This window comes from Haliotis rubra, unplaced genomic scaffold, assembly GCF_003918875.1.
Source record: "Haliotis rubra isolate DU_JTF1 unplaced genomic scaffold, ASM391887v1 Scf118, whole genome shotgun sequence".
Lineage (NCBI taxonomy): Eukaryota > Metazoa > Mollusca > Gastropoda > Lepetellida > Haliotidae > Haliotis > Haliotis rubra.
The window spans coordinates 638,653-665,843 of NW_025765092.1; the positions used below are offsets into that span (position 1 = coordinate 638,653).

At 39.6% G+C, this 27,191-nt stretch overlaps 2 protein-coding genes across 2 annotated transcripts in view; both read left to right on the forward strand.

Annotated features, from left to right (window-relative positions):
• The window catches only part of LOC124259068 (sex peptide receptor-like), a 203,441-nt gene that overhangs the window by 23,347 nt on the left and 152,903 nt on the right, over nt 1–27,191 (forward strand). The window lies entirely within an intron of this gene.
• On the forward strand, nt 10,201–10,887 carry LOC124259445 (histidine-rich glycoprotein-like). The gene has a single exon (XM_046693589.1). The coding sequence runs from the start codon at nt 10,201–10,203 to the stop codon at nt 10,885–10,887; it is 687 nt and encodes a 228-aa protein (XP_046549545.1).

Consider the following 27,191-nt stretch of genomic DNA (forward strand, 5'->3'; position numbering starts at 1 on the left):
TGTTTCAGTGAGTGAGATTTTGTTTCACCCAGGGTGTAGGTCACTACAGGGACTATAGTTTCAGGCTTTCAGCAGGTTTTACTTGTGTTCAGTGTGATCTACGAGGAGTGAGTGAGTTTAGTTTTATGCCAAACTCAGCAATATTCCAGCTATATGGCGGCGGTCTCTTGGAGGACATTTATGGCAGGACTGAAGAATGTGAAGCTGTCTGTCATAACATAGGATATACAATAAAGAGGTAAAGTTAGATTGACAAATGTTTTTGTTTCTGATTACTGCATGCAAGACTTAAAGCGTGAAGCTATCCGTGAGGATCAGTATTATGCACAGTGAAAAAGCACACAGTAACCCTTCAGAGACATCAGGTAAACAAACAGCTGATAACAAACTTGGTCAATAAAATGTGAAATCTGAGATAAATTAACACTAAACAAAATGATTTACCACATGAATTGTATTTCCTGTTCTACTTGGCATAGTTTTATATTAAGTTATATACATTACTGTGTGTACCTACTCATAAACCAGCAATCAGCTGTGCACACATTTTTCACAAATCTGCCTGTGATTCGGTTAAAAAATACCAGTTAATATAACTTGAAATATTTTTGACGTAGTGATAGCGTGAACGTTATTTTATCATAAATGAATAAATTTTGTATCTGAATATTGAGGTACTTTTGCAGCTTTTACTAAAAGTATTTAATAAAATAATAGCACTTTGGAGTAATTGATTGCTATTGCAGGATAATTGTTGTGTGTGGAACAGATTGATCAGTAACCAAAGAGGCTTCGCACATTTCTGCTGCAGCAAATTAATAAAAACAAAATGCAATATCATAGTGATAACAAAGTTATAAGTATAATATCAGGAAGTTACTGTCTTCAAGGGCGGTGGGGCAGCCTAGTGATTAAAGCGTTCGCTTGTCATGCCGAAGACCCGGGTTCGATTACCCACATGGGTACAATGTGTGAAGCCCATTTTTCTGGTGTTCCTTGCCGGAATTGATAGTGATATTGCTGGAATATTGATAAAAGTGGCATTAAACCTTACTCACTCACTTATTCACCTTCTTCAATGAATATATCCATCAAAATCTACACATAGGACTCACTGACTGAGTTTGGTTTTACGCCGCTTTTAGCAATATTCCAGCAACATCACGGCTGGGGACACCAGAAATGGGCTTCACACATTGTGCCCATGTGGGGATTCGAACCCAGGTCTTCGGCATGACGAGCCAACGCATTAACCATTAGGCTACCCCACCGCCCCTCTACACATAGGAACAATATCCCATACATATAAAGCTGGACAAGAAACTTTTTCATGTCATGTGTCTTTGTAATCGAATACTTAAAAATATCTGAAGCGTTTCAGAATATTATAACCCATGTTCATGTCTTAATTCATGTTCATGATTTTTACAGTTTTTCAGAAAATTACATTTAGCTAAACAACAATGAACAGTAAATCAACATATTTTTGGCTTATCCTTATGAGCAAAGTATGTTGCTTTTACACGGTGTATGGGTGTATTCCTGGCTGCTTTAGTAAACCTTCATGTTTATATACTTTGACAATAGTTAGACACAGAATTGATCTTCAGTAACCCATGCTTGTAGTAAGAGGCGACTAACGGGATCGGGTGGTCAGGCTCACCGACTTGGTTGACACATGTCATTGTTTCCCAGTCGCGTAGATAGATGCTCATGCTGTTGATCACTGGATTGCAGCATAAAACTCACTCACTCACTCACTCACTTTTGACAGATCCAACTGTCATCGTTTCCCAGTTGCGTAGATCGAAGCTCATGCTGTTGATCACTGGATTGCAGCATAAAAGTCACTCACTCACTCACTCACTTTTGACAGATCCACTGTGGAAGATAACAGTTATTCATCAATCTACGTACCTCAGTCAATACCCTGTGTTTCACCACTCAAATTGCCGTTCCTCTCATGCTGCCCTGACACTGCATGTTACATAACACCTTCCTCTCATGCTGCCCTGACACTGCATGTTACATAACACGTAGTCACCAAACAAACCTTTTTGTAACTTGAACTTAATTTGAATAATTACACCAGATATGAGAAATGTCAAATGTGAACTGCTGATTGCTATATATCCTTGACACCCTGCGAGGCAAGGGTGAATGTTATTGTGTTACTTGGCAGTCAGGGTAATCTCGGTGCTGACAACACTTGTTATAAAGTCATTAACTGAGCATTAAGTGAACAACAACATATACACAACTGTAGGGTTTATACGATAAAACATGGATGACCAGAAGGGAGTAGTAATACGATTGTATACAAAATGCCTGCAAAAGTAAGAGTTGTCACTGTTTCAAGTACATTAAATGAACTTTATTGACACAAAAATAATATGTACATGTAATTGCTGTATTCTGAAGAACTTAACTTTACTTTCATATTTACACTCTCACTCACTCACTCACTCACATTTAATGTGCAGAACTTCAATATCAACAGACTGTATGTGAAACCCATTTCTGTGAACCCCACTATGATGGTGCTGAAGTGTTGCTAAATACAGCGTAAAATCTTGTGTTATATTTTTTCATAAATAGAACCAGTGTGCATGTTGTTGTAAGTAGTTGTTAGGCAAATACAAGATAGACCATATTGACACAAGCTCTTGTTTGACAGCATGTGGTTTAGTCCAACAAGTTTTCAACCTGTATGGAGAAGTGGTTAACTTATCTAGATCTGGGAAAATAGCATGTAGTCAGTCCAAATTTTCACTTGTTGCCATGTTAACCATTTTACACAACGAAAAAAGGTCATGACCACGGACAAAACATGTTGAAGTAAATCATCAAGAGATTGGTTAAACTCCAGATTATTTTAGCTCTGCAGCCTTTCACGAGCAATTAACAGTCAAATAAATCAAGACAAGAGTTGCAAACAACTTAATTACGTTTGTTATTCAAGCAGAAATCAGCAAGTGTGAAGATAGAACTGACACACTTTTTTATTATGTAATGTAGCAGCAAATACCTGAAATATTCCTGATAGGGCTAATTGCATTGTTCTCCATGAAGATTCTGGATAGAACTGGTCTTGAACTACCCATGCTTGTCAAACTAGGAGATTGTGGGGGTTGGGGGCTCAGACTCACTGACTCAGATGATGCATGTTGTATTACCGCAGTTGCATAGATCGATGCTCATGATGTTGATCACTGTAATTTCAGGTCCAGACTCGATTATTTACAGACTGCCACCATATAGCTGGAATATTGCTGTGTGCGGCGTAAAATTAAACACACTCACTCACTCATAATGTTGATCACTGGATTGTCTGGTCCAGACATGTAGCTGGAATAATGTTGCAGCTTTAAACAACCAGCCAGTTGCAATATTCACCTGCTTACTGAGAGGGAAGGTTGGGTAGCACAGTGGATTAAGTGATCACTCATCATGCTAAAAAAAAACAGGTTCGAATCCCCACATGGGTACAATGTGTTAAGCCCATTTCTGGTGTCTTCAGCCATGATATTGCTGGAATATTGCAAAATATGGAGTAAACACAATTCACTCACTCACTAGTGATTTGAATAACTTATAACCAAATAGCAATTGTTGGATATTAAGGCATAAGTTTCATTTATTATTGAGAATTTCATAAGCTCCAAGGCAAACTTGTTCTTCAGTACTGGATCAGGTATCTTCATTGGTGGTTTGTCAACCTACCACAGTAGCATCAAAATATCAACCACTGGTTTATCTATGCCAGACAGACCCATGAACATCCGGGGTAGAAAAGGTCTTCAGCAACCCATGCTTGCCACAAAAGGTGACAATGCTTGTCATACGAGGCGACTAACGAGGCTCGCAGACTTGGTTGACACATATCATCGGTTCCAAATTGCGCAGTTGGATGCTCATGCTATTGACCACTGGATTGTCTGGTCCAGACTAGATTATTTACAGACCGCCACCATATAGCTGGAATATTGCCGAGTGCGGCGTAAAACTCAACTCACTCACTCACTCCCTTTCTGCCAGACATTCATTAAAGCCTGTCACAATATAGTTTGGGATCAAATGTCAAATAATTAATCCTCCTTTCTAGGTCTCTCAACAGCAGCATGTGTGTTAGTGGGTATGGTTTTAGCTTTAGCAATGTTCCAGCAATATCACGGCAGGGGACACCAGAAATGGGTTTCACACAATGTACCCATGCAGGGATTCGAACCTCAGTCTTCAGTGTGACAAACAAACACTTTAACCACTAGGCTGCCCAACACCCAAAGTTTCAAATCTATCAATAACATCTGTTGATTAGAAGTTATTTCGAACATTCCTCAAATTAAACCTCTTAAAAATATTAACAGAAACAATTCAAAGTGCATGTTTTTACCTCTTTAACCTTTCCAAAATTTATGCTAGTCTTTCTTGTATAGCAATAAAAAATATCTGAAGAATAATTTCAACAAACATTAAAGCTAAAGTTTGAAGATAAAAATTGTGAAGTGTTTTATTGTCATTGTAGGATGATGACATTGAATGAATTAACTCACATAAAAACTGCAGTTGTGTACTTATATTGAATTTTCCATCTTGAATTATTGGTGAATTAACCGATTTTAAGAATAAATTGAAAAATTGACTTGAGAAGAGAAATGAAGACGAATTTGAGGAGAGGTTAGATTGTCCTGATTTCAACGTTGTCTCAAGAGCAGCAGTTTATTTTGTTCAAGAGTGCAGATATTTGTTGACCTTTTACAAGCTGGAATGATGACGTGACACTGATGGTAATCTAAGTAGAAACTTAGCACTCAACTTTGTATGTATTTTCAATGCTGAAAGAATCATTTTGGGTAAAAACTTGTAAATCCTGTTTGTTAAATGTCCCATTAGACTGACTTCACAGCCGTTTCACTCAAGTGCAGGTGAAGAAATAATCTGACAGTGAAGGCGGGAAACAGCATGACTGGGGTAGTGATGGAAAGAGGATGAAGGTTCACGCAGACATCAGTAGACTAACATCTAGTCTCTGAAATGAACATATTTCACAGAAAAATAATCTGTAAATTATAATAATAAAATACAATAAAAAGGAGCCCAGGAACTTTCTTCATTTTCAGATTGAAACTGGAAATCTAGACTTGCATGGGGTTTCTTGGATATATTTGTTTCGTGGTCTGTATGATAGACAAAGACGTCAGCTGTGGACCTTGGAATCAGTTGAAGGATGTATTAAATGAATTATTACAAAATTATTAACTTTTTACCCTGGCTGCCTACAACCAGACTCCTCCCCACACATCATGTTTTCTCTGGTACCATCAGATTAAAGTATAGAACGTATAATGCCTTTCATATCCTCCTTGGTCCAGTGGATCCGGTGTCCACTCAGAGAATGGAAGGTTGGGGATTTTCTCTCCCCTGGCCATGTCATAGGGGTAGTAGTGGTTACATCATGTAGAAGATCGGGGTTCGATTCCCCACATGGGTACAATGTGTGAAGCCCATTTCTGGCATCCCCCCGCCGTGATATTGCTGGAATATTGCTAGAAGTGGCGTAAAACCATACTCACTCACTCATACCTTAAAATGTTGAGATTGTACTCCTTGTTTCCCTGGCTTACATTATATACAGATGTGTGTCTTTACCCTGTGTTTCGAAAACAATAATATTTCAGTGTATATATGACAACCTGTGATGTTTTTGATGAGGTTTGGTAAAGAAACAGTATTTGTGATTGAGCAGTGTATCCTACAGGTGGACATATGTGGTGTGTTATAGATTTGTTTTCCATCACCCAATCAACATTTTACTTATTACAGCCCAATTCAAAATGAAAGAAATGAGACTCTGTGGCAGCAGAATGTCTTGCCCAGCATACAAGTCTGATATTTTGAATGTCTTCCACTGGTTAAACCACTGGCTGGGTTTTGTAAATAGTGAGTGTGTGAGTTGAGTTTTAGACACACTCAGCAATATTCCAAATATACTGGACAAAAATAGTTAGGGATATGTGTAAATTTTGATATTATGAGTAGTAATCTATTTACTCGTTGACACACTGATAAAATATCAATCATAAAAATACCAATATTCCTAACTTATTCTGTCCAGTATATATGGCGGCAGCCTATAAATAATCAAGTCTGGACCAGACAATCCAGGGATCAACAGCATGAGCATCGATCTACGCAGCTGAGGTATGTTTTGTAAAAAAGTGGTGCTGAATGATTCTGTGGAGAAGCTAGATGTCATCATGTTAGTGACTGTTGTTACACTAAGGGAGGTTGGGTAGTCAAGTAGATGTTCACCATACAGAAGCTCCAGGTTCTACTCTGCACGTGGGTACAGTTTCCGGTGTCCTGTTACAGTGACGTGACAGCAGTTGTTGATGTTTGCAGTGACTGATATTTGGACCCCAAGTCTACATGAAATATGAGTTGATTTGCTATCCCAAGTCTAGTCTTGGTAGAGTTTCCTGGGAGAAGTCCCATTCGCTGTCTGGGCTACATGTAGAGGGGGCAAGGGCCCTGAGCTGATGATGAGCCTTACCAGCCTGACTGTGCCAGGATTACCTGAAACCCTCTCTGCTGCATTCTAATCTGTAAAACATAATAATACTTGCATCAGTACAAAACTCAGAACTCTTGTACAAAAGACATTAGGACAAGCAACACAAGCAATTCCCAAGTTTGCACCAATTCAAGTTAATTATCTTAGCTCATGACTGAGATATGGAAGAACTGAAGACTTTAATATTTAACAGATGTAGTTCATTGTTGAATGCAATGGAAAAATACATCTGAATTTAAAAAGATAAGGAGGTATAGAAAAATCCAAATCTGGAAACTACCAATGCCTGTTTTCCCACTTTGCCTGCCAGGAACCAACCACCTACTCAAGCGCTCATTCACTTCTATAATGAATGTTTGGGAAGGCAGTGTAGAGCTGCAGATCTCAGGAATTCCAGAGACCTATAATATAAACCTGATTTTTCCTGATTATGTTTCTAGGACTGCCAGCACCATACCAAAGTGTACTGGTTTCATCAGAGTGGTAAACACTCGAGACATACTTCCTTTCAGGCTTATGGCCCACGTCATGCCGACATGCAGTTATGTAACTGAAAAACTGTTACAAACAGCATTGAACCCAGTTCACTCACTCACTCACTGTTGTACACTAAAACCTATGTACTAATTCCATATAGGATATCAAGGGTGGTGGGGTAGCCTAGTGGTTAAAGTGTTTGCTTATCATGCCGAAGACCTGGTTTCGATTCTCCACATGGGTACAATGTATGAAGTCCATTTCTGGTGTCCCCCACCATGATATTACTGGAATATTGCTAAAAGCGGCATAAAACTAAACTCTATCATGAAAAGGATTTCAATGCCAGGGAATAACAATCTTGACAATCTAAGGACACAGATATAATTTGGCATAAAATGAAAGTGAAAATTGTATTACTCTGAAGTGTGAGGTAGCATGACCTTGAAGGTTTTCAATTTTTAACAAAACTGAAAAGTCATTTATCTGAATATATATCATTTACATATGTAATATTTCTTCATATTTGTTCATGTTTGTATAGCCTAGTGGTTAAAGGGTTCGTCAGGCCGAAGCCCGGGTTTGATTCCCATCATGAGTAGGTACAACATATGAAGCCCATTCTGGTGTATCCTGCCGTGATATTGCTGAAATATTGCTAAAAGCGTTGTAAACTAAACTCACTCACTCAAACAATAGTCAATATCAGAGACAGATTTATACTGACTGACTGACTGACTGACTGAGTTTGGTTTTATGCCGCTTTTAGCAATATTCCAGCAACATCACGGCGGGGGACACCAGAAATGGGCTTCACACATTGTACCCATGTGGGGAATCAAACCCGGGTCTTCGTGTGACGAGCAAACGCTTTAACCATTAGGCTACCCCACCGCCCCAGACAGATTTATAAGAATGGATCACTGAAAACATCAGGTGTTCACAAGAAAGGTTAGACTGTCCTGCCCCACCATTATCACCAATCACTCACACAATTTCCATCAAAATTTTGAAGTAGGAACACTTCATAACGTTTCCATCATATTTGTTAATGAGAAAATTGATGTTCCATCATAACCAGCCACAAAACACTACAATATATGAGTTCACATGTTGAGTTGCAGTGTTCATCAAAGCTCTGTTTCTAAATTGATAAACATGCCAATTTATCTTTGCAAATAACTGTGTCGTAAATCCATAAAATGTATTGAAATAACCATTATATCCAATGTCTCATAAAATATTGGGCAGTATTTAATCCAAGTATGCATGAGAATCACATCCTGCCCAGCTGCGGTTGTTCTCGTGAATATGCACACAATGAGCAAACAAACATTCGGAACATTGTAACTGCCAGTGTTATCCCATCATGCACTATTTACACGTTTAGTTAATAGTTATCCATTATGGCTTGCATCGACTCGCAAAATTAGATTACCAACCATTTTCCCGTTGTCGCAAAGTTCAAACACTTTTAGAACATTACCTATGCATAAGCGTGCAGCGACGCAGGAACATTGTCGATCAACTTCAAATATTGAGATATCTGGTAAGTATCGGAATAGTAGACAAACAATTTGAGCCAATTATGAGACAGGTGCTTGTTGGTGCAGCAATTTCTGTCACTATTTCCCAAAGTTTGTGTAAACTTTCGTCAATATTTCCACTGTGGGCATATAGTCCTTGCTACTTGAAACAGAATCGGGAATTTTGGCAATTTTTAATTAACGAAAATAGATAGGTGGACGTGTGCTAATACTCACAAGTAAAAACAAGCTATTCTGGCAATAAGTATTATTGCTTGCAGCAACAACAAATATTGTCAAGAGAGCTTTTCAAGAAGTATCCATTTTACACGCAGTCAACATCAATATTCGATCACGTAAATACAATCCGTGTATGGATTGGCAGTCTCAAGTTGGGTCAAAAGCACTGTTTGTATATTCAACATGGACAAAAAGACAAGGTGTGCTGGTGTAATATTCAGTAGAATGGGTTCAAGATACACATTTGGTGTGAAAATATACTTTTGGTTGTTGGTTGGGTTTATGTGGATCTCCATGTGACTAATATTATCTCACTGTTTGTTTGTTTTCTGTTTGGCCAAGTTTATTAAAGTTAATAAACATTACAGCTGATAAATTTCTGTAGCAAGAAATTTACAAAGTCTATAATTTTGCAGATTTTGTGTGAAGAGTGATGTCCCTTTGTGGTGCCAGGATCTAATGATTGTGACTTGATATATATGTCAGCAAGGGCAGTTTTGTTTTTGTTTTTTGTATGTTGTTTAACACAGCACTCAGCAATATTCCAACTATATGGTAGTAGCCTATAAATAATTGAGTCTGGACCAGACAATCCAGTGATCAACAACATGAGCATCGATCTGCACTATTGGGGTACGATGACATGTGTCAAGCTAGCCTGACCACCCAATCCTGTCATGACAAGCATGTGTTACTGAAGACCAATTCTAACCTGGATCTTCACGGGTGTATATTATGGATGTATATTATGGGATATTTTAGGCTCAGAAGGGAAGAAACATAACTAGAGGCCAGTAGAAATGGTATGTGTGCACAGCATCTGTCTGTTTGTATTGTTTGCAAACATTGATTTTAACCAGATAAGAGTATTGCGTTCATATATCGTGTCCATTAGTTATTAAAAATACTGTGCATGATTTTATGTCATGATCTAAATGGTTTCCTTTTAGGTTTTGGTTTTTTTTTCAAAAATTATATTTGTTGCTACAGCTGTTGTCATAGTAACTTGAATAACTGATCACAAATATGGCACTTCAAACTTTGGAACCTGACTAAAGCTCTGATGAGTGAGAATAGACAGGAGTTTGGTAGTTTGTTAATTTGAACCAAGGAGCGACTGATGTGAATAATTATCTTTCTCGAGTTGCCAGGACAGGTATTTACAAACAGTGTCTTTATCGGTCACTTTTTAATCATGCACATGCTGGGAGCTGTTTGTGATTATAATGTGAGAAGGGCCTTACAGCATTCCACAACCAACAAAACATACCACACTGATTAAACACCACACTTCCAACTTGCACCCACCGTGGACTCACTACCCCCTGGACCCATCATATGCACCATGGACCACCACACCCACCATGGACCACCATACCCTCCATGGACCACCATACCCTCCATGGACCACCACACCCTCCATGGACCACCACACCCTCCATGGACCACCGCACCACACCCACCATGGACCACCACACCCTCCATGGATCCACCACACCCTCCATGGACCACCACACCCTCCATGGACCATTACACCCTCCATGGACCACCACACCCACTATGGATCCATCACACCTACCATGGACCACCACACCCACCATGGACCACCACACCCTCCATGGATCCATCACACGCACCATGGACCACCACACCTACCATGGACCACCACACCGTGTCACCATGGACCACCACACCCTCCATGTATCCATCACAGCTACTCTGGACCACCACACCTACCATGGACCACCACACCTACCATGGACCACCACACCCACCATGGACCACCACACCCTCCATGGATCCATCACACCCACACTGGACTACCAGACCCACCATGGACTACCACACCCTCCATGGATCCATCACACCCACCATGGATCCATCACAACCTCCATGGACCAACACACCCACCATGGACCACCATACCCACCATGGGCCACCACACCCTCCATGGATCCATCACACCCACCATGGACTACCACACCAACAATGGACCCACCACACCCACCAGACACACCATACACCAACTACAACCAACATGCACACTCCATACACACACAACACACATGACACAAAACACACACTGGTCGCCCATTACACCCATAATTCAGCCAGGAAGTGAAGTCTGAAGTGATCAGACAAGAACATACAGGTGGCGCCATCATATTCTTACATGGACTACCGGGGTACATTATTTTTTCATGGAATTACAATTTAAGTAATGAATGTATTTTATGCCACTGGTCAGGAAATGTAGGCTTTCAGCACCAAACATTCTGAATTTGATTCGCAACTTAATTGTAAGAGTAATTGGTGGGTCATCTTTGAAATTGAGTCTCCGAACATTGTATGAGATCTTAAGTGCTCTTCAGAATTGGGGGAGATTGTACGGGTTCATCATCCTCCACCTCCATCCGTCTCATAATGGAGCATCAAAATCCAACAGAGGAATTAAATTTGCGGAGAATGAACAACACATTGCAGTGTTTTTTATGTCCAAACTGGTCCATTATCACAGATTAATGTGGCTTCGATGTAGGCAAGGGGGGCGGTGGAAGTAAGGTGTCCTTAAGAATCGTCACCAGGCGTAGATAGATTTTTTTCTTCACAGACTTGAAACAAAAAGGCTGTGAATCATTTCCATTACTTGGATGACGCTAATGAACTTGTGTGAATGTGGACAGCTGTACGGTGTCCAGGGAAGCCTATCATGTAGGCTGTCGTCAGAGAGCTTGGTTTATATGCTGGAAATAAATCAATGAGCTTTATATGGATGCAGGTTTATAACCCAGCCTTGGCCGGATCACCTCCTTTGTAACTACCAAGAACACTTTCGGAATTTAGGAGATTTGGTCTTTGTAGCAATGACTTAATTTTTAAATAGCAACAAAGAATGTTATCGGTGGTTTGTGTACGGGATTCTTGATGTGTTTTGTTCATGATTGGTGCAGAGGCCTGCATTCATACTCAGCAGTTGAAATTGGAATTAGTAAGTTTATGTGGGTAGTTGGGTACATTGGGAAATTACTACTTTCGTAGATGGTAGAATGGGAAACTAATGCTCCATGTAGATAGTAGAATGATAAACCAGAGCTTGGGTAGATGGTAGACTTGGAAACCAGACCGAGGATAGATTGTAATATGGGAACTTTACGGGGGGAAGATTTTCAGGTGAGGAACTAGTACTGGTGGTGAGATGGATAGTTCAGGGAACTTGAAAAGGGTGGTGAATGTGAAACTAATTATGGTAGAATAAAATGGAAACTATACTGGAGGTAGAATGGGAAACTGTACTGGAGGTAAAATGGGAAACTATGTTGGAGGTAAAATTGGAAAGTATGTTGGAGATGGAATGGGAAATTATATTGGAGGTGAAATTGAAAACTATGTTGGAGGCTGAATGGGAAACTATATTGGAGGTAAAATGGGAAACTACGTTGGAGGTTGAATGGGAAACTATTTTGGAGGTAAAATGGGAAACTATGTTGGAATATAAAATTGGAATGTATGTTGAAAGACAAGGTGTGCTGGTGTAATATTCAATAGATTGGGTTCAAGATACACATTTGGTGTGAAAATATACTTTTGGTTGTTGGTTGGGTTTGGGGCGGTGGGGTAGCCTAGTGGTGAAAGTGTTGGCTTGTCACGCCGAAGACCCGGGTTCGATTCCCCACATGGGCACAATGTGTTAAGCCCATTTCTGGTGTCCCCAGCCGTGATATTGCTGGAATATTGCTAAAAGCGGCGTAAAACTAAACTCAGTCAGTCAGTCAGTCAGTCAGTTGGTTGGGTAAATGGGAAACTACGTTGGAGGCTGAATGGGAAACCATTTTGGAGGTAAAATGGGAACCATGTTTGGAATATTGAATTGGAATGTATGTTGAAAGACAAGGTGTGCTGGTGTAATATTCAATAGATTGGGTTCAAGATACACATTTGGTGTGAAAATATACTTTTGGTTGTTGGTTGGGTTTGGGGCGGTGGGGTAGCCTAGTGGTGAAAGTGTTGGCTTGTCACGCCGAAGACCCGGGTTCGATTCCCCACATGGGCACAATGTGTTAAGCCCATTTCTGGTGTCCCCAGCCGTGATATTGCTGGAATATTGCTAAAAGCGGCGTAAAACTAAACTCAGTCAGTCAGTCAGTCAGTCAGTTGGTTGGGTTTATGTGGATCTCCATGTGACTAATATGATGAATGGGAAAGCAAGAGATTTCTATGATAAGGTACATGTCGATGTGTCATTTCACAGGTGTAATGATTACTGATTGCAAGCCTTATAATTTGATTGACAGCAACAACTAATTGGTGTATCTAAGTGTAATTGCGAATTTGTCAGTTGAGTCAAATAAGATTCCATAGAAGGTTCATTCAACCATTAACTGTTCAGAAAGCAAGAGATTTCTATGATAAGGTACATGTCGATGTGTCATTTCACAGGTGTAATGATTACTGATTGCAAGCCTTCAGGAATTGTCACAGGATAGTCGAGCTACAGTACCCCAAGGCATCACCATTCTGATTAATGTGATTAATTTCAATATATCTTCCAGGTGAGAATGTATGTTTCAGATAGGCAACAAACTTAGTACAGTCATTCCAAATTTGACTTGAATGGAGATGGAATGGGAAACTATACTGGAGGTGAAATTGAAAACTATGTTGGAGGCTGAATGGGAAACTATTTTTGAGGTAAAATGGGAAACTATGTTGGAGGTTGAATGGGAAACTATGTTGGAAACTGAATGGGAACTATTTTAGAGGTAAAATGGGAAACTGTTGGAGGTTGAATGGGAAACTGTACTGGAGGTGAAATTGAACACTGTGTTGGAGGCTGAATGGGAAACTATGTTGGAGGCTGAATGGGAAACTATACTGAACCGCAAAAGAAACGCAAGTTACTATTTTCATAACATACGTTCCAAATGCATTCCTTTCAGGACAATAAAGTATACCATTATAGAACCAGGCATTCGAAGATAGTTTTTCCGTTGTTGCCGCTGATTCTTGACCATATCGCCCAAAAGCAAACATTTTCATGTTTTTTCGTGTTTTTTGCATGAAGTTTTTGTGTTTCACACAAAAATGCGTGCATTTCATTCCAATTTGAAGCTTTATAAGGCAGGTCATTCAAAAAACACCATAGAACACAAAATTGACTGTGACAACGTGGAGAAAACATGCCACGTCTAACTGAACAGCAACGAGGAATCGCCGTTGGAATGTTGGAGACCGGATCCACACCAACTAAAGTGGCCAGGCACTTCAGATGTCACGTGACAACAATCACAAGACTATCCGCAAGGTATTGTCAAACCGGTAATGTTCCAGACCGACCACGCTCAGGACGCCCCAGGGTAACAACGCCAGCGCAATATGGTCACATCCGGTTACTCATCTGCGTAACCGACAGCAACGAAAGCAACACAGACAGCTGCAACCATTTAAGGGCCACAACGCCACATCTCTGCAGACACTGTTCGTCGCCGTCCTGAAGGCAGCAGGGATCAGATGTCGCCGCCCTTACATCCGGACCGATTCTGATGCAACGCCACCGCCAAAATCGTTTACAGTGGGCGCAACAACACCAGCGTTGGCGACGTCAACAATGGCAACAAGTGTTGTTTTCTGATGAGTCCAGATTCAACTTGTCCCACGCCGATGGCCGATTACATGTATGGAGACGACGTAATGAACGCTACGCCAACTGTTGTGTTGTGGAAGCTAACCACTGGGGAGGTGGAGACTCATGGTATGGGGTGGCTTCAGCTACCACAGAACACGCTAGTTTCTGCTGTAGTCTACAGAGACCAGGTCTTTCAACACCACGCTGTACCGCTTCTTCCAGGCCCAACCTCAGCTCCAGACGCTCCAGCAGGACAATGCTCGTTCTCACACTGCACGGGTCTCTATGGACTTCCTCTGAGGGAACAACATTGCTGTACTGCCCTGGCCCTCTCTGTCCCCGGATATGGCACCAATCGAGCATGTGTGGGATGAAATTGGTAGACGGATACAGACAGCTGCTCAACCTCAAAACCTTAGAGATTTGGAAGCCATATTGGTCAGGGAATGGAATCAAATTCCCCAAGCCTTCTTTCAGACACTTGTTGACTCGATGAGACGTCGTTGTGCTGCCTGCATTGCAGCCAATGGTGGTCACATGCGCTACTGATTGACACACTGTTTCGTGACATTTTTGGTGTGTGAGGGTGGAGTGATAACATATGCTTTTACAGTAAACTTGAGTGTTGTTTTCACCAGAGATCACGACTCATTTCTTCAACAATCACTTGTCTGTTGTTTTTCGTAGTGTTAAGATTGTTTGTTCCACAGATTCAGAAATATTGACATTTCTAAATCAACTTGCGTTTCTTTTGCGGTTCAGTATATGTTGGAGGTAAAATGGGAAACTGTTGGAGGTAAAATGGGAAAGTATGGTGGAGGTAAAATGGGAAAGTATGGTGGAGGCTGAATGGGAAACTATTTTGGAGGTAAAATTGGAAACTATACTAGAGATATGCAAAGAGGAAACCATTTCTCCTACAAAATATTGTCCTTTAAGCTTGATAACTTCAAGACCTTGAAAGACGTAAATGTCAGTGCTCATCCTGCCTTATCATAACGATACAATTATAATATGAATGACGAAATATGATATCAAAACCTAAGAGCCTTTTCCCAATCCCAATTACAGGAATAGAAGAGTATTAAAAACTGATTGATGGTTTGGCTTGTTTGTCAGTCAGCTCGGACCCAGCCCTGATTAACACATCAACAAATAGTCTTTATTGTCTTGTCTCAGTATCACTATTGATACCATAACTGTAAAACCAGCCACAGAAGATGTACAGTTTCATCCCAGGCTGCTTCCATCCTGTCAAGTGTCCATTAGCCTTGTTAATAACTTGATCGCTTGTCATCATGTTGTGCAGTCCCTATCTGCAATTCCTGCCCTATTACTGTCACTTCCATAGCCGATTAAGCTTGCAGATTTCCTTTGAAAAATACTTTAGTCAGATGTTAAAAATATTTAAGGAAGTGAAAAATGTGACATTTTTCTGAAGAAAAACACGATTGTGTCAGAAAGCCATAAAAATAAACACGTAATTGTAATAATTAATTTTTGTGGGTGCTTCATGTAATTTGATTTTTAAACGTATTTATCACTGAAATTTGCAAAGGCTTAACAAATGTTTATAACATATATGCATTATCTATTGTAATTATATGTTTTGTGTGTGACAGCTTCAACGTGTGAAGTTGAGAAAAGTATGGTTATATAATGCTATTCAGCACTTGCTAAGGAGCAAACTCTTTAGTCAAATGGTTGGTTCTTGGCAAATGTTGAGTAATGTATTTCAGTCACTGGGTGTGTTGATGCAGATTATATCTTATGCTATATAGATAGCTGGAGGGTTAGACATTAAGTGATTTTTTCTAATTAGTGGTATTTTATACCCATTTTTTTCTAAATATTATTGACATATATGTGGTAGTCAAATACAAACATACAGATATTTACTCAATTAAGGTATTTAGCATTACATTTGATTTTATCTAAAAACCATTCAGGTTCACTGTTATCTTTTCATTATAATTTGATTGACAGCAACAACTAATTGGTGTATCTAAGTGTAATTGCGAATTTGTCAGTTGAGTCAAATAAGATTCCATAGAAGGTTCATTCAACCATTAACTGTTCAGAAAGCAAGAGATTTCTATGATAAGGTAAATGTCGATGTGTCATTTTACAGGTGTAATGATTACTGATTGCAAGCCTTCAGGAATTGTCACAGGATAGTCGAGCTACAGTACCCCAAGGCATCACCATTCTGATTAATGTGATTAATTTCAATATATCTTCCAGGTGAGAATGTGTGTTTCAGATAGTCAACAAACTTAGTACATTCATTTCAAATTTGACTTGAATCAAGATACATCATACTGATAACATATATTACCATTAAGTCCAGTAGTTATCATTAATAGATCAATACTTCTTACTAGTTCGTTGTGGCGGTGGGGTAGCCTAGAGGTTAAAGTGTTTGCTCATCACGCCGAAGACCTGGGTTCGATTCCCCACATGGGTACAATGTGTGAAGTCCATTTGTGGTGTTCCCGGCCATGATATTACTGGAATATTGGTAAAAATGGCGTAAAACCATACTCACAACTAGTTCATTATTAACTCTTATAGTCATTACCAGGGGCGGTGATGTAGCCTAGTGGTTAAAGCGTTGACTTGTCACGACGAAGATCCAGGTGGGTACAATGTGTGAAGCCCATTTCTGGTGACATCCACCCCTTGCTTCTACTGGAATATTGCTAAAAGTGGCGTACCCACTCACTCTGGTCAAATGTTTGGTAAAGGTGAGCTACAGAGCCTAGTTTTGTATGAAATATTATCACGTTCCCAGTACAAAGCACCTTACATCTGATGCAGGTTCCTAGGGGTAGTTAATAACATCTTGTTAAGGTGTATAGACGTACACTTTGATCACGTCTGTCAGAAGCAAGTACAAAGGTTACTTCAAGACTGAGTTCTTGCAGCTAGAAATCATGTTATCATCTGACTGGGATGTAGGTAGACACACAAGACATATGGCTGAAGATTGCTGATTGATTACGTTCTCTCTGCCAAGTGGGTCAGTCAAGCAGACATGGTACATGGCTGGTCATGTAATGCTTGTTACAGTCTGTTGTTATGAAGGTTGACCATTTAATATTTTGCGTTTTTGTATCGAGACTAGATATTTGTTCAGCTGCAAGCCAGATAATCAATTTCATTAAAGCTATGAGCCTAAATATTATTTGTAAAACAAATTTTGAAAATTTTGGGATTTCTCATTTTTTTAACTGTCTGAAGCATCGCTATTGGTTTCAAGAATTCTCTGTGACAGTTTATCTTTTTTGATCAAATACCATCTCACCTCATTTCTTCCCACCCTTCATGGGATGGTGCCATTTGATAGTGCCAGCCCATTGAGATACCCTATTTTAACACAGCATACCGATTTTGAGCTGGCCAGCCAACTGAGATACCCCAGTTTAACACGCCATACTACTTAAAGCTGTCCAGTTCTCACGCTATCTCCTTAAGCTTAGCATCAGGCAGGAGAACAATACTATGTCTAGCCTTGCTCCATGATGTTCTGATGTGTATGGTAATTCTATCCTTTAAGAGGCAAGTCTAGATAAGGAGACAGTACAGTATAAGAATGCCAGTCTGTTAGAGGCACAATGTGTTCTTTTTATTATTATCATTTAAACTATAATTTATTACCTTAGAGAACTATGCGAGTATATACATTACCAGAATGAAACTGACATGTATATCTTCACTCTATAGTTGTTTTGTTTTAAACAGTCATACTATTTTGCCTCCCCAAGTACTTTCAATATACATTGTCTGCATCCTCAGTATGTATCTCTTCCCCCTCCTCCCCCCTCCCAACTGTAATAGTTTGGGTATTGTAAGTTACTACCCTGTAGTAACCCATTATAGTACTATTTAATTGGTTGTCACACCAGCTTTGTGGATTATTTCTCACAAGCATGTCATAACAGATATTTGTTTCTTATATTTGGTGTTAGGGTGTTTTCTAATTGTAAATAATACTGTGATGATGAAATATGTATATAAGTTAACTCTGTGCAACTTTGTACTTAAAATGGAATTGGTTGCTCTATGACAGAAATAATACTGATGCAACATAAAATTTTAACTCACTCACACTGATCTTCATCATCATCATCATCATTATCATTCTCATCATTACATTTTCTAGTATTATTAACTGATCACAGTGACTGGCTGAGATTGAGTAGTGTTAGGCTTCTATGATAAATCCCAATACTGCTGACTGTACATAAAAGAAGACAACCAATAAAAAACTAGGTTACACAGATTTAGCTACAGCTGGCTGTACATGCCTAATATACACTCTCACTTGCTTGTCTTGGAAATTGTGCCAAGTAATCTATCATAAGCATAACAAAGTGCCCTGTTATGTAGAGAGTGTTTAAGGCATTCTACTGGCACCAGAACGTGGTACCTTGAAGACTTACTTTCAGTTGTAGACCTAGAGCCAGATTACAACAGATGTTCGGGCACTACACAGTGCAGCTGGTGGGGTAGCCTAGTGGTTAAAGCATTTGCTTGTCATGCTGAAGACCCGGGTTTGATTCCCCACTTGGGTACAATGTGTGAAGCCCTTTTCTGGTGTCCCTTGCCATGATATTGCTGGAATATTGCTAAAAGCGGCATAAAACTAAACTCAATCACTCATTACACAATGAGTGAGCTGCTTTTAATGCTGCTTTGACCAGTAATTCAGTTTTATCATGGCATGTCAGATTACACTGGAGAACTCTCCATTATGAGAGGAATCAAAGAACAAGTTCATCCAGGCCAGCATCAACAGATTCAAGGAATTCTCTTACTTAAACTGTGTTTAACATAATTTCTCCTTAATTTTGAATAATTACCTATCATGGTGTCTTTTTATTTGTTTAAAATGCAGCTTCAGAAAGGCCAATGAATTCCAGGTTTAGAATAAACTGCAAGAAGATTTAATTATTATGGGGGGCAGGGGGTGGTCCAGTGGTTAGAGCGTTCTTCACACCGAAGACCCAGGTTCGATTCCCCATATGGGTACATTGTGTGAAGCCCATTTACGGTGTGTCCCCGCCATGATATTGCTGGAATATTGCTAAAAGCGGCGTAAAACTAAACTCACTCACTCATTATTATGGTTTAATGTAGAAGGAACATCAGAAGCGAATGAAGCCTTGGACAATTACCACACAAGTGACGACTAAGGTCAAGAAATATATTGATGGCAAACTGGGATTTGAACCCACAGGTTCTATCATACCCAAACAGCACATCTCTACCTCTCCACAGTGCCATAGTCAAAAGGACTATCAGTGCCCCTGCCCAACTTTAGCCGTGTTTTTGAGTGAGTGAGTGAGTTTAGTTTTACGCCGCTTTTAGCAATATTCCAGCAATATCACGGCAGGGGACACCAGAAATGGACTTAACACATTGTGCCCATGTGGGGAATCGAACCCGGGAATATTCATCAGACTTTGAGTTAGTGCTATTTTGGTAGGTTTCAGATTTAATCCAATTCCTGTGCATTCCATGAAGTCATATGCCACGGTGTAACTGAAATACTATTATATGCAGCCATAAATCCAATTCATTGAAACCTATCAATGCATAAAGTCATATGCAATGAAAGCGTATAAACTAATAGATCATACTGGGTACTACCATATTGGTGGCATATGCAATGAAAGCGTATAAACTAATAGATCATACTGGGTGCTGCCATACTGGTGGTATATGCAATGAAGCGTATAAACTAATAGATCATACTGGGTGCTGCCATATTGGTGGTATATGCAATGAAAGCATATAAACTAATAGATCATACTGGGTGCTACCATATTGGTGGTATATGCAATGAAAGCATATAAACTAATAGATCATACTGGGTGCTGCCATATTGGTGGTATATGCAATGAAAGCATATAAACTAATAGATCATACTGGGTGCTGCCATATTGGTGGTATATGCAATGAAAGCGTATAAACTAATAGATCATACTGGGTGCTACCATATTGGTGGTATATGCAATGAAAGCATATAAACTAATAGATCATACTGGGTGCTGCCATATTGGTGGTATATGCAATGAAAGCATATAAACTAATAGATCATACTGGGTGCTGCCATATTGGTGGTATATGCAATGAAAGCATAAACTAATAGATCATACTGGGTGCTACCATATTGGTGGTAAATGCAATGAAAGCGTATAAACTAATAGATCATACTGGGTGCTACCATATTGGTGGTAAATGCAATGAAAGCATATAAACTAATAGATCATACTGGGTGCTACCATTGGGTAGATTATAAACTAATAGATCATACTGGGTGCTGCCATATTGGTGGTATATGCAATGAAAGCATATAAACTAATAGATCATACTGGGTGCTACCATATTGGTGGTATAAGAGTGTGACCTTGGGTTGATTCTGGGTATGAATTGGTACCCTGGGTATCTTTCAGTCACTGGTTTGTCTGACCAAGGCTGGATTATTGACTTGAAATATTGTTGAAACACTTACTCACTCACTCACTAAAGATTGGTCATTTGGTCATTTGACTCTGTCTTGGATATTCACGTTACAACTGTAACATGATTTTGTGGGCTAGCACTATTATGCATGCATTTATCCTCACTCACTCACTCACTCACTCACTCACTCACTCACTCACTCACTCTCACTCACTCACTCACTCACTCACTCACTCACTCACTCACTCACTCACTCACTCACCTACATGCTGTGATCACTTAGTCTATTTCCGAGACAGGTGCTTGATTTCATCCAATTTCATATCAGTGTAACATGGCTGGAATCAATATTGAGATGAATTATTACAAACATTTCCTGTATCATTTTGTAATAATCAGGATATGGAACCATGCATAAAAGTGTCAGTTTTATTCCTTTTGAATAAAATCTTTGAATCATTTATACAAATGTTTTCATGTTTTTCATATGGAAATGTCGGACACTGCAGAAGGAAAAGACTGATAATTAAATCTGTATTACTTATCAAAGGAGATTTGCTGTAGATATTGACATTATTTATATTGGCTACTGTAGTGTCTGATCACACATGGAGCTGTAAGACCAAACAGGCGTTTCTCATCGTCATCCTCATAGTTTTCAAATCAATTATCAAGTTGCTTTTCCAAATGTTAAAAAACAGTAAGGGCATATAGCTCGAACTTATTTCTGTGTCTTTCAGGGGAAAAGGAAGTCATGTTACTCCAACAGTTTTAATCCACATTGGTACAGATGTAATGTTGACTCTGTGTTAAACTTTCCTTGACAAAAGGTCGAGATTATCATGCATGTATCTGTCATGACTTTAGGGAACAAATTTCAGGATTCTGTAATTTTTCATCTACAGAAAGGTAATACATGTATTCTTATATTAGTTTCATAAAATCAGTGCAACTCATGCGAGTGTTTTAATTTCTATATTACCCATTTTGCTGTTAATCAATTTCAGCTCCCTTTTGGGAAATGCACTGATCATTGTCTCTGATTTAATTTTAGAAAATCAGAAATAGTCTTCACTTTTAAACCCATTTGGGGAATCAACAATAGGCCTTTTGGCCATGTTAACCCCTGCTGTTTTAGAAAACCACATTTGTCGAGTGACAACAACAAACATCAGCTTTGAGTGTCAAGTTTTTCCAACCTTGGTTGGTCCATGTGAAGTGATATATATACTAGTGGACAAAGTACATTGATAATCTTGGTCATTTTTAAAGCTATAGGTAATATACTGGCTTACATTATCTGAACAAGTTCATGAACACATAAAGGACTGGACAGATCCAAATGTCCTTCCCAAGTTCTTGGTGGCAGTGAGGTAGCCAATTGGTTAAAGTGTTCGCACATCACTCCAAAGGCCCAGGTTCAATTCCTCACATGGGTACAATATATTAAGCCCATTTCTGGTGTCTCCCGTTGTGGTATTGCTGGAATATTGCTAAAAGAGGTGTAAAATCCAACTCATTCACTCACTCACTCAAGTTCCTGACCTTTTCTGAATCAACTCTTCAGGTGCAAAGACTTTGTTATTTGGTAGTAATTAGAAAATGTTTTACAGGAAGCTTTGCAAAAACTGACTTAAGCTTGATGCATATTTTTAATGATTCTTATTTTAACTGAAACCTTATCTTTAATGAAAATCAGAAGTTATGAAAATCAGAATCTGAAAATAATGAAGATACATGCACATTAGCAACTTGTATGATAACCATGGAGTTATTGTCATTCAACAATATTCCACTGACTGGCTGACTCACTCACTCTCACATACTTGGAACTGCAGTTTACCATTCTGTTGATATCTTCCATGGAGTTGATCAGTGACAAGCCTGATGCAGTTATTGGGATTTGAAACTAAACATTTGATCCGGTGATTTTTCAATTTATTGTAGAATTCGTCTTAATGTCATTCTACATTTTCTGGATGGATAATGGCAGTTGTTGCCGACTTTTTCACTCGAGCACAATTCATCATGTTGTTGATATGTTTATTAAAAATATGACACTATGGGTTTTTTTAGTTGATGAAAGCTGTTAACAGAATTATTATGATCAAAATATTTATGTTTATGTTTTATGACGATGAAACATACAGCGCAAATGTATTTCCTGAATATGGTTTTCTACTCTTCATCTTGGGGGGGGGGGAGGTAGCCTAATGGTTAAAGCATTTGTTCATCTTACTGAAGACCTGGGTTTGATTCCCAACATGGGTACAATGTGTGAAGTCCATTCCTGGTGTCCCCCGCTGTGATTTTGCTGGAATATTGATAAAAGTGCCATAAAACCATGCTCACTCACTCACTCCAGCTTTGTACCCAGTATTGTATCACTTGTATGATTGTAAGATCCACTAAATAAGGATTTGATGGTTACATGGTGTGACTTGGATGATTTTGTGTTGGTATGCCCCAACAGAATTAACTTTCAGGTTTGAATTGATCTTCAGGAACTCATGCTTGTTGTAAGAGGTGAATAACATGATTGGGTGGTCAGCAGATACATGCCATTGTATCCTTATGGTCTGGACCAGTCTTCAGTATTTCCGGAACACCATCATATAGATGGAAAATTCCTGGGTTCACCTTCAAACAGCAAATAAACAAACAATTTAATTAATTATTCTTCATGGTGTTAATGACCTGGTTAACCCAGATATTTCACACATAGCCATGAAGTAGCTGGAATATTGATGAATTTGGTGTAAAATAATACTCACTCACTCCAGAAGCTTTATAAATATCAGTTCAGCATCTAAGAATTATTTTTCACTCTCACTCACTCACTCACCCCAGAAGCATGATAAATATCAGTTCAGCATCTAAGAATTATTTTTCACTCTCTCTCATTCACTCACTCACTCACTCACCCCAGAAGCGTTATAAATGTCAGTTCAGCATCTAAGAAATTCTTTGCACTCTCTCTCTCACTCACTCACTCACTCACTCACTCCAGAAGCGTTATAAATGTCAGTTCTGCATCTAGAAATTATGTTTAATCCACCCACTTACCCACCCACCCCCCAACCCACACCCTCACTCGATACAAAATCTCACCTAATAACCACCCACCCACTTACTCATTCCGTCGCTCATAAGCTTGATAATTGATACACTGTGTAATTAATAAGCAGAAACCTTGAAGTACCCTACATCATTTCTTGTACAGTCAGTTATACGTTCTGCAGACCTGAGATCATTACTCTTGGCATAACGTCCGTCATAAATCCAGGTCTAGCTACCCCGACTTGGCAGCGCTGATCCCACTGGTTAATGAAGCCTTTTATCATCAGTTTACTGCAAGTCCTACATATCAGCAGAGAACACCGTCAGTCCCATTAGTCACAGGTAATATGTTGAGACGTGAAGCCTGGTCAATGGCAGCAAATCTCGGTGACACACTTTGGTATGCTTGTATGATGGTTGTGTAGCAAGGCGTGGAGTCATCCCACAGATGACATCCTTACCTTGTCAGCTTGCTGACGGGGTTAACCTCTTTGGTCACGCGGACAAGCCGTCCGACTTCGCATCAGAAGGTCCGTGGTTCGAATCCCAGCACGGGACTCGGAAATTTTATGGCCACTTCAGTTACGTTATCCATTAACCTGGTTCTGAGGATCTGTCCACCTGTAGTGAGGTGGGTAGAGTGTTTGCCAGAGAATGGTTGGATCCCTGACCAGTGTATGATGGTTGCTTTGTCCTTTAACCTGGTTCTGAGGCTGGTTCTCTGACCATGTTATTTCAAATGATGTTGAAATATACTGAAAGAAACAAATAAAGGATCACAAGAAAATGCAAGCGCTGTGGTGATGAAAACTGGAAAATAAAGGAATGCTTGAATTTTCCTGTGATCCTTTATTTGTTTCTTTCATTATATGATATGGATTGTTACCCTGCACTTAGCATCAAGGAGATAAAGCAAAGATTGGTCTTTTTACTGTCTGTTAGATATTTATGTTTAAATTGAAACATGATTCTGTGGGTCAGCACTGTTATGCCATCACTCACTCACTCACTCACCCTAGCTGAGTCCTTGCTTGCCTGCTTACTCACTCTTTCTCTCTCTCTCTTAATCAATTTACCTCTCTCTCTCTTTCTCTCTCTCTCTCTTCTCTTAATCAATTTACCTTTTCCAATTTCACCTTTTCACCTGTCCCTTCCTATGCTAGCTAGAACACTCGACCCAATAGAAGTGATGCTGATGAAGAATTTTTTACCTCAACTCGAACGATGTCAATATGGCAGAAAATAATGACCAAGATTCTAAAAGCTGTGCTAATCTGGGGAATTTAGCTGAAGTAATCTGTGTGGCATGCAAAGACTTGACTCACAAGGGATCTCCAACATCGCAGGACATGGTGTTGGGAAGGCAAAGAAGCCTTTCTCTTGTACTGCTTCTGGGCAAGCCTGTGAATGAAGGTACAAGCAGCACTCCACTAAGACATGGTCATACTCCCACTGAAGAGCCTGCTACCGAACCCTTTTCATTTTGTGATAAGTGGATTTGAAGCATGTGCTTATTAATATATCCTGCTTTACAGATCCTAATGATATGAGAAATAACAAGAGAATTGAAAATTTTCGGGTTCTATTTGAGTACTGCTGAAGCAAATGGTATAAAAGAAGAAAATTAAGATTTTATTTCCACCAATTTATTCTTAACACTTAATGTTAGAACACAGTTAAAGTTCTTAAAAACAAATAATAAAAAATTAATCACCAAAATTCAGTTAGGGAAACAAGATTCACTCATGTCAAAGGATCAAAGGTATCCTTGTTAACATTTATAATTGCAAAACGCTCACCTGAACATCTTAATGAGTTCCCCTTGGCGCTCTTAAAGAACAAGATGATTCCTGCCTGGAACCTACACTCCACACTTGGTGAAATTGTCAAAACTGTCACAGTCTCTTGGTTCCTGGTCATCAAATGCTCATAAAGATGCTTTGATTGCCTCTCTGTTTAAGTGGAAGTAATGATACGTGACTACACAGCCAGGGTGCTATGTTTAATTGGTTTCTTTAAAACCTTAAAAACAGATCTGGTTGAGAGTGTTAAAATTAGATTTTAAATTACTCATCTAAATGTTTGTACTGTCAAATTAACATGCTTCACAAACCAGAGTTACATCAAAGGAGCCACATTGTAAACAAGTACAAGTGGTGTTGAAGTACAAGCTTCCGTTGTAAGGAAGGGTTTCAAGCTGGTTCCAACACCCTATGGGATTCCAGGACAGGATGGGATCCCACAACCTTCATTTTGTGTAGCTGTGGAGATCTCTGGTCAGAATGGACCCCACTAATCCTCTTTTGATATCTGTGTGGATGCCAGTCAGGAGGGCCCCTACTAATCCTATTTTGATATCTGTGTGAATGCCAGGTCAGAATGGACCCCACTCATCCTATTTTGATATCTGTGTGAATGCCAGGTCAGAATGGACCCCACTAATCCAAGTTTGATATCTGTGTGGATCCCAGGTCAGAATGGACCCCACTAATCCAAGCTTGATATCTGTGTGGATCCCAGGTCAGAATGGACCCCACTAATCCAAGCTTGCTATCTGTGTGGATCCCAGGTCAGAATGGACCCCACTACTAATCCAAGCTTGCTATCTGTGTGGATCCCAGGTCAGAATGGACCCCACTAATCCAAGCTTGCTATCTGTGTGGATCCCAGGTCAGAATGGACCCCACTAATCCAAGCTTGCTATCTGTGTGGATCCCAGGTCAGAATGGACCCCACTAATCCAAGCTTGCTATCTGTGTGGATCCCAGGTCAGAATGGACCCCACTAATCCTGTTTTGATCCTAATGGAGATTTCAGATCAGGATGGGCCCAACTAGCCTTATTTTGTTTCCTTGTGGGGATTCCATGGAAGGATGGGACATGGGACCCCACTATCTCACTTTTGTCTTTCATGTTTACTTATGTGTTTCATCTGTGCTTTTATATCTACAGGGTGGTGGGGTAGCCTACTGGTTAAAGCTTTAGCTCAGCATACCGATGACCCAGGTTTGATTCCCATCATGGGTACAATGAGAGAAGCCCATTTCTGGTGTCCTACACCATGATATTGCTGGAATATTGCTAAAAGCGGTGTAATAAACTCACTCACTCACTGTTATATCTATCTTTCAACTACCTTTCATCAGTGGTATATTTTTGGGATATATTTTTGACATGCCATCAAAATGAGTTCAAGATCATATGTAAATAACTCCACAAG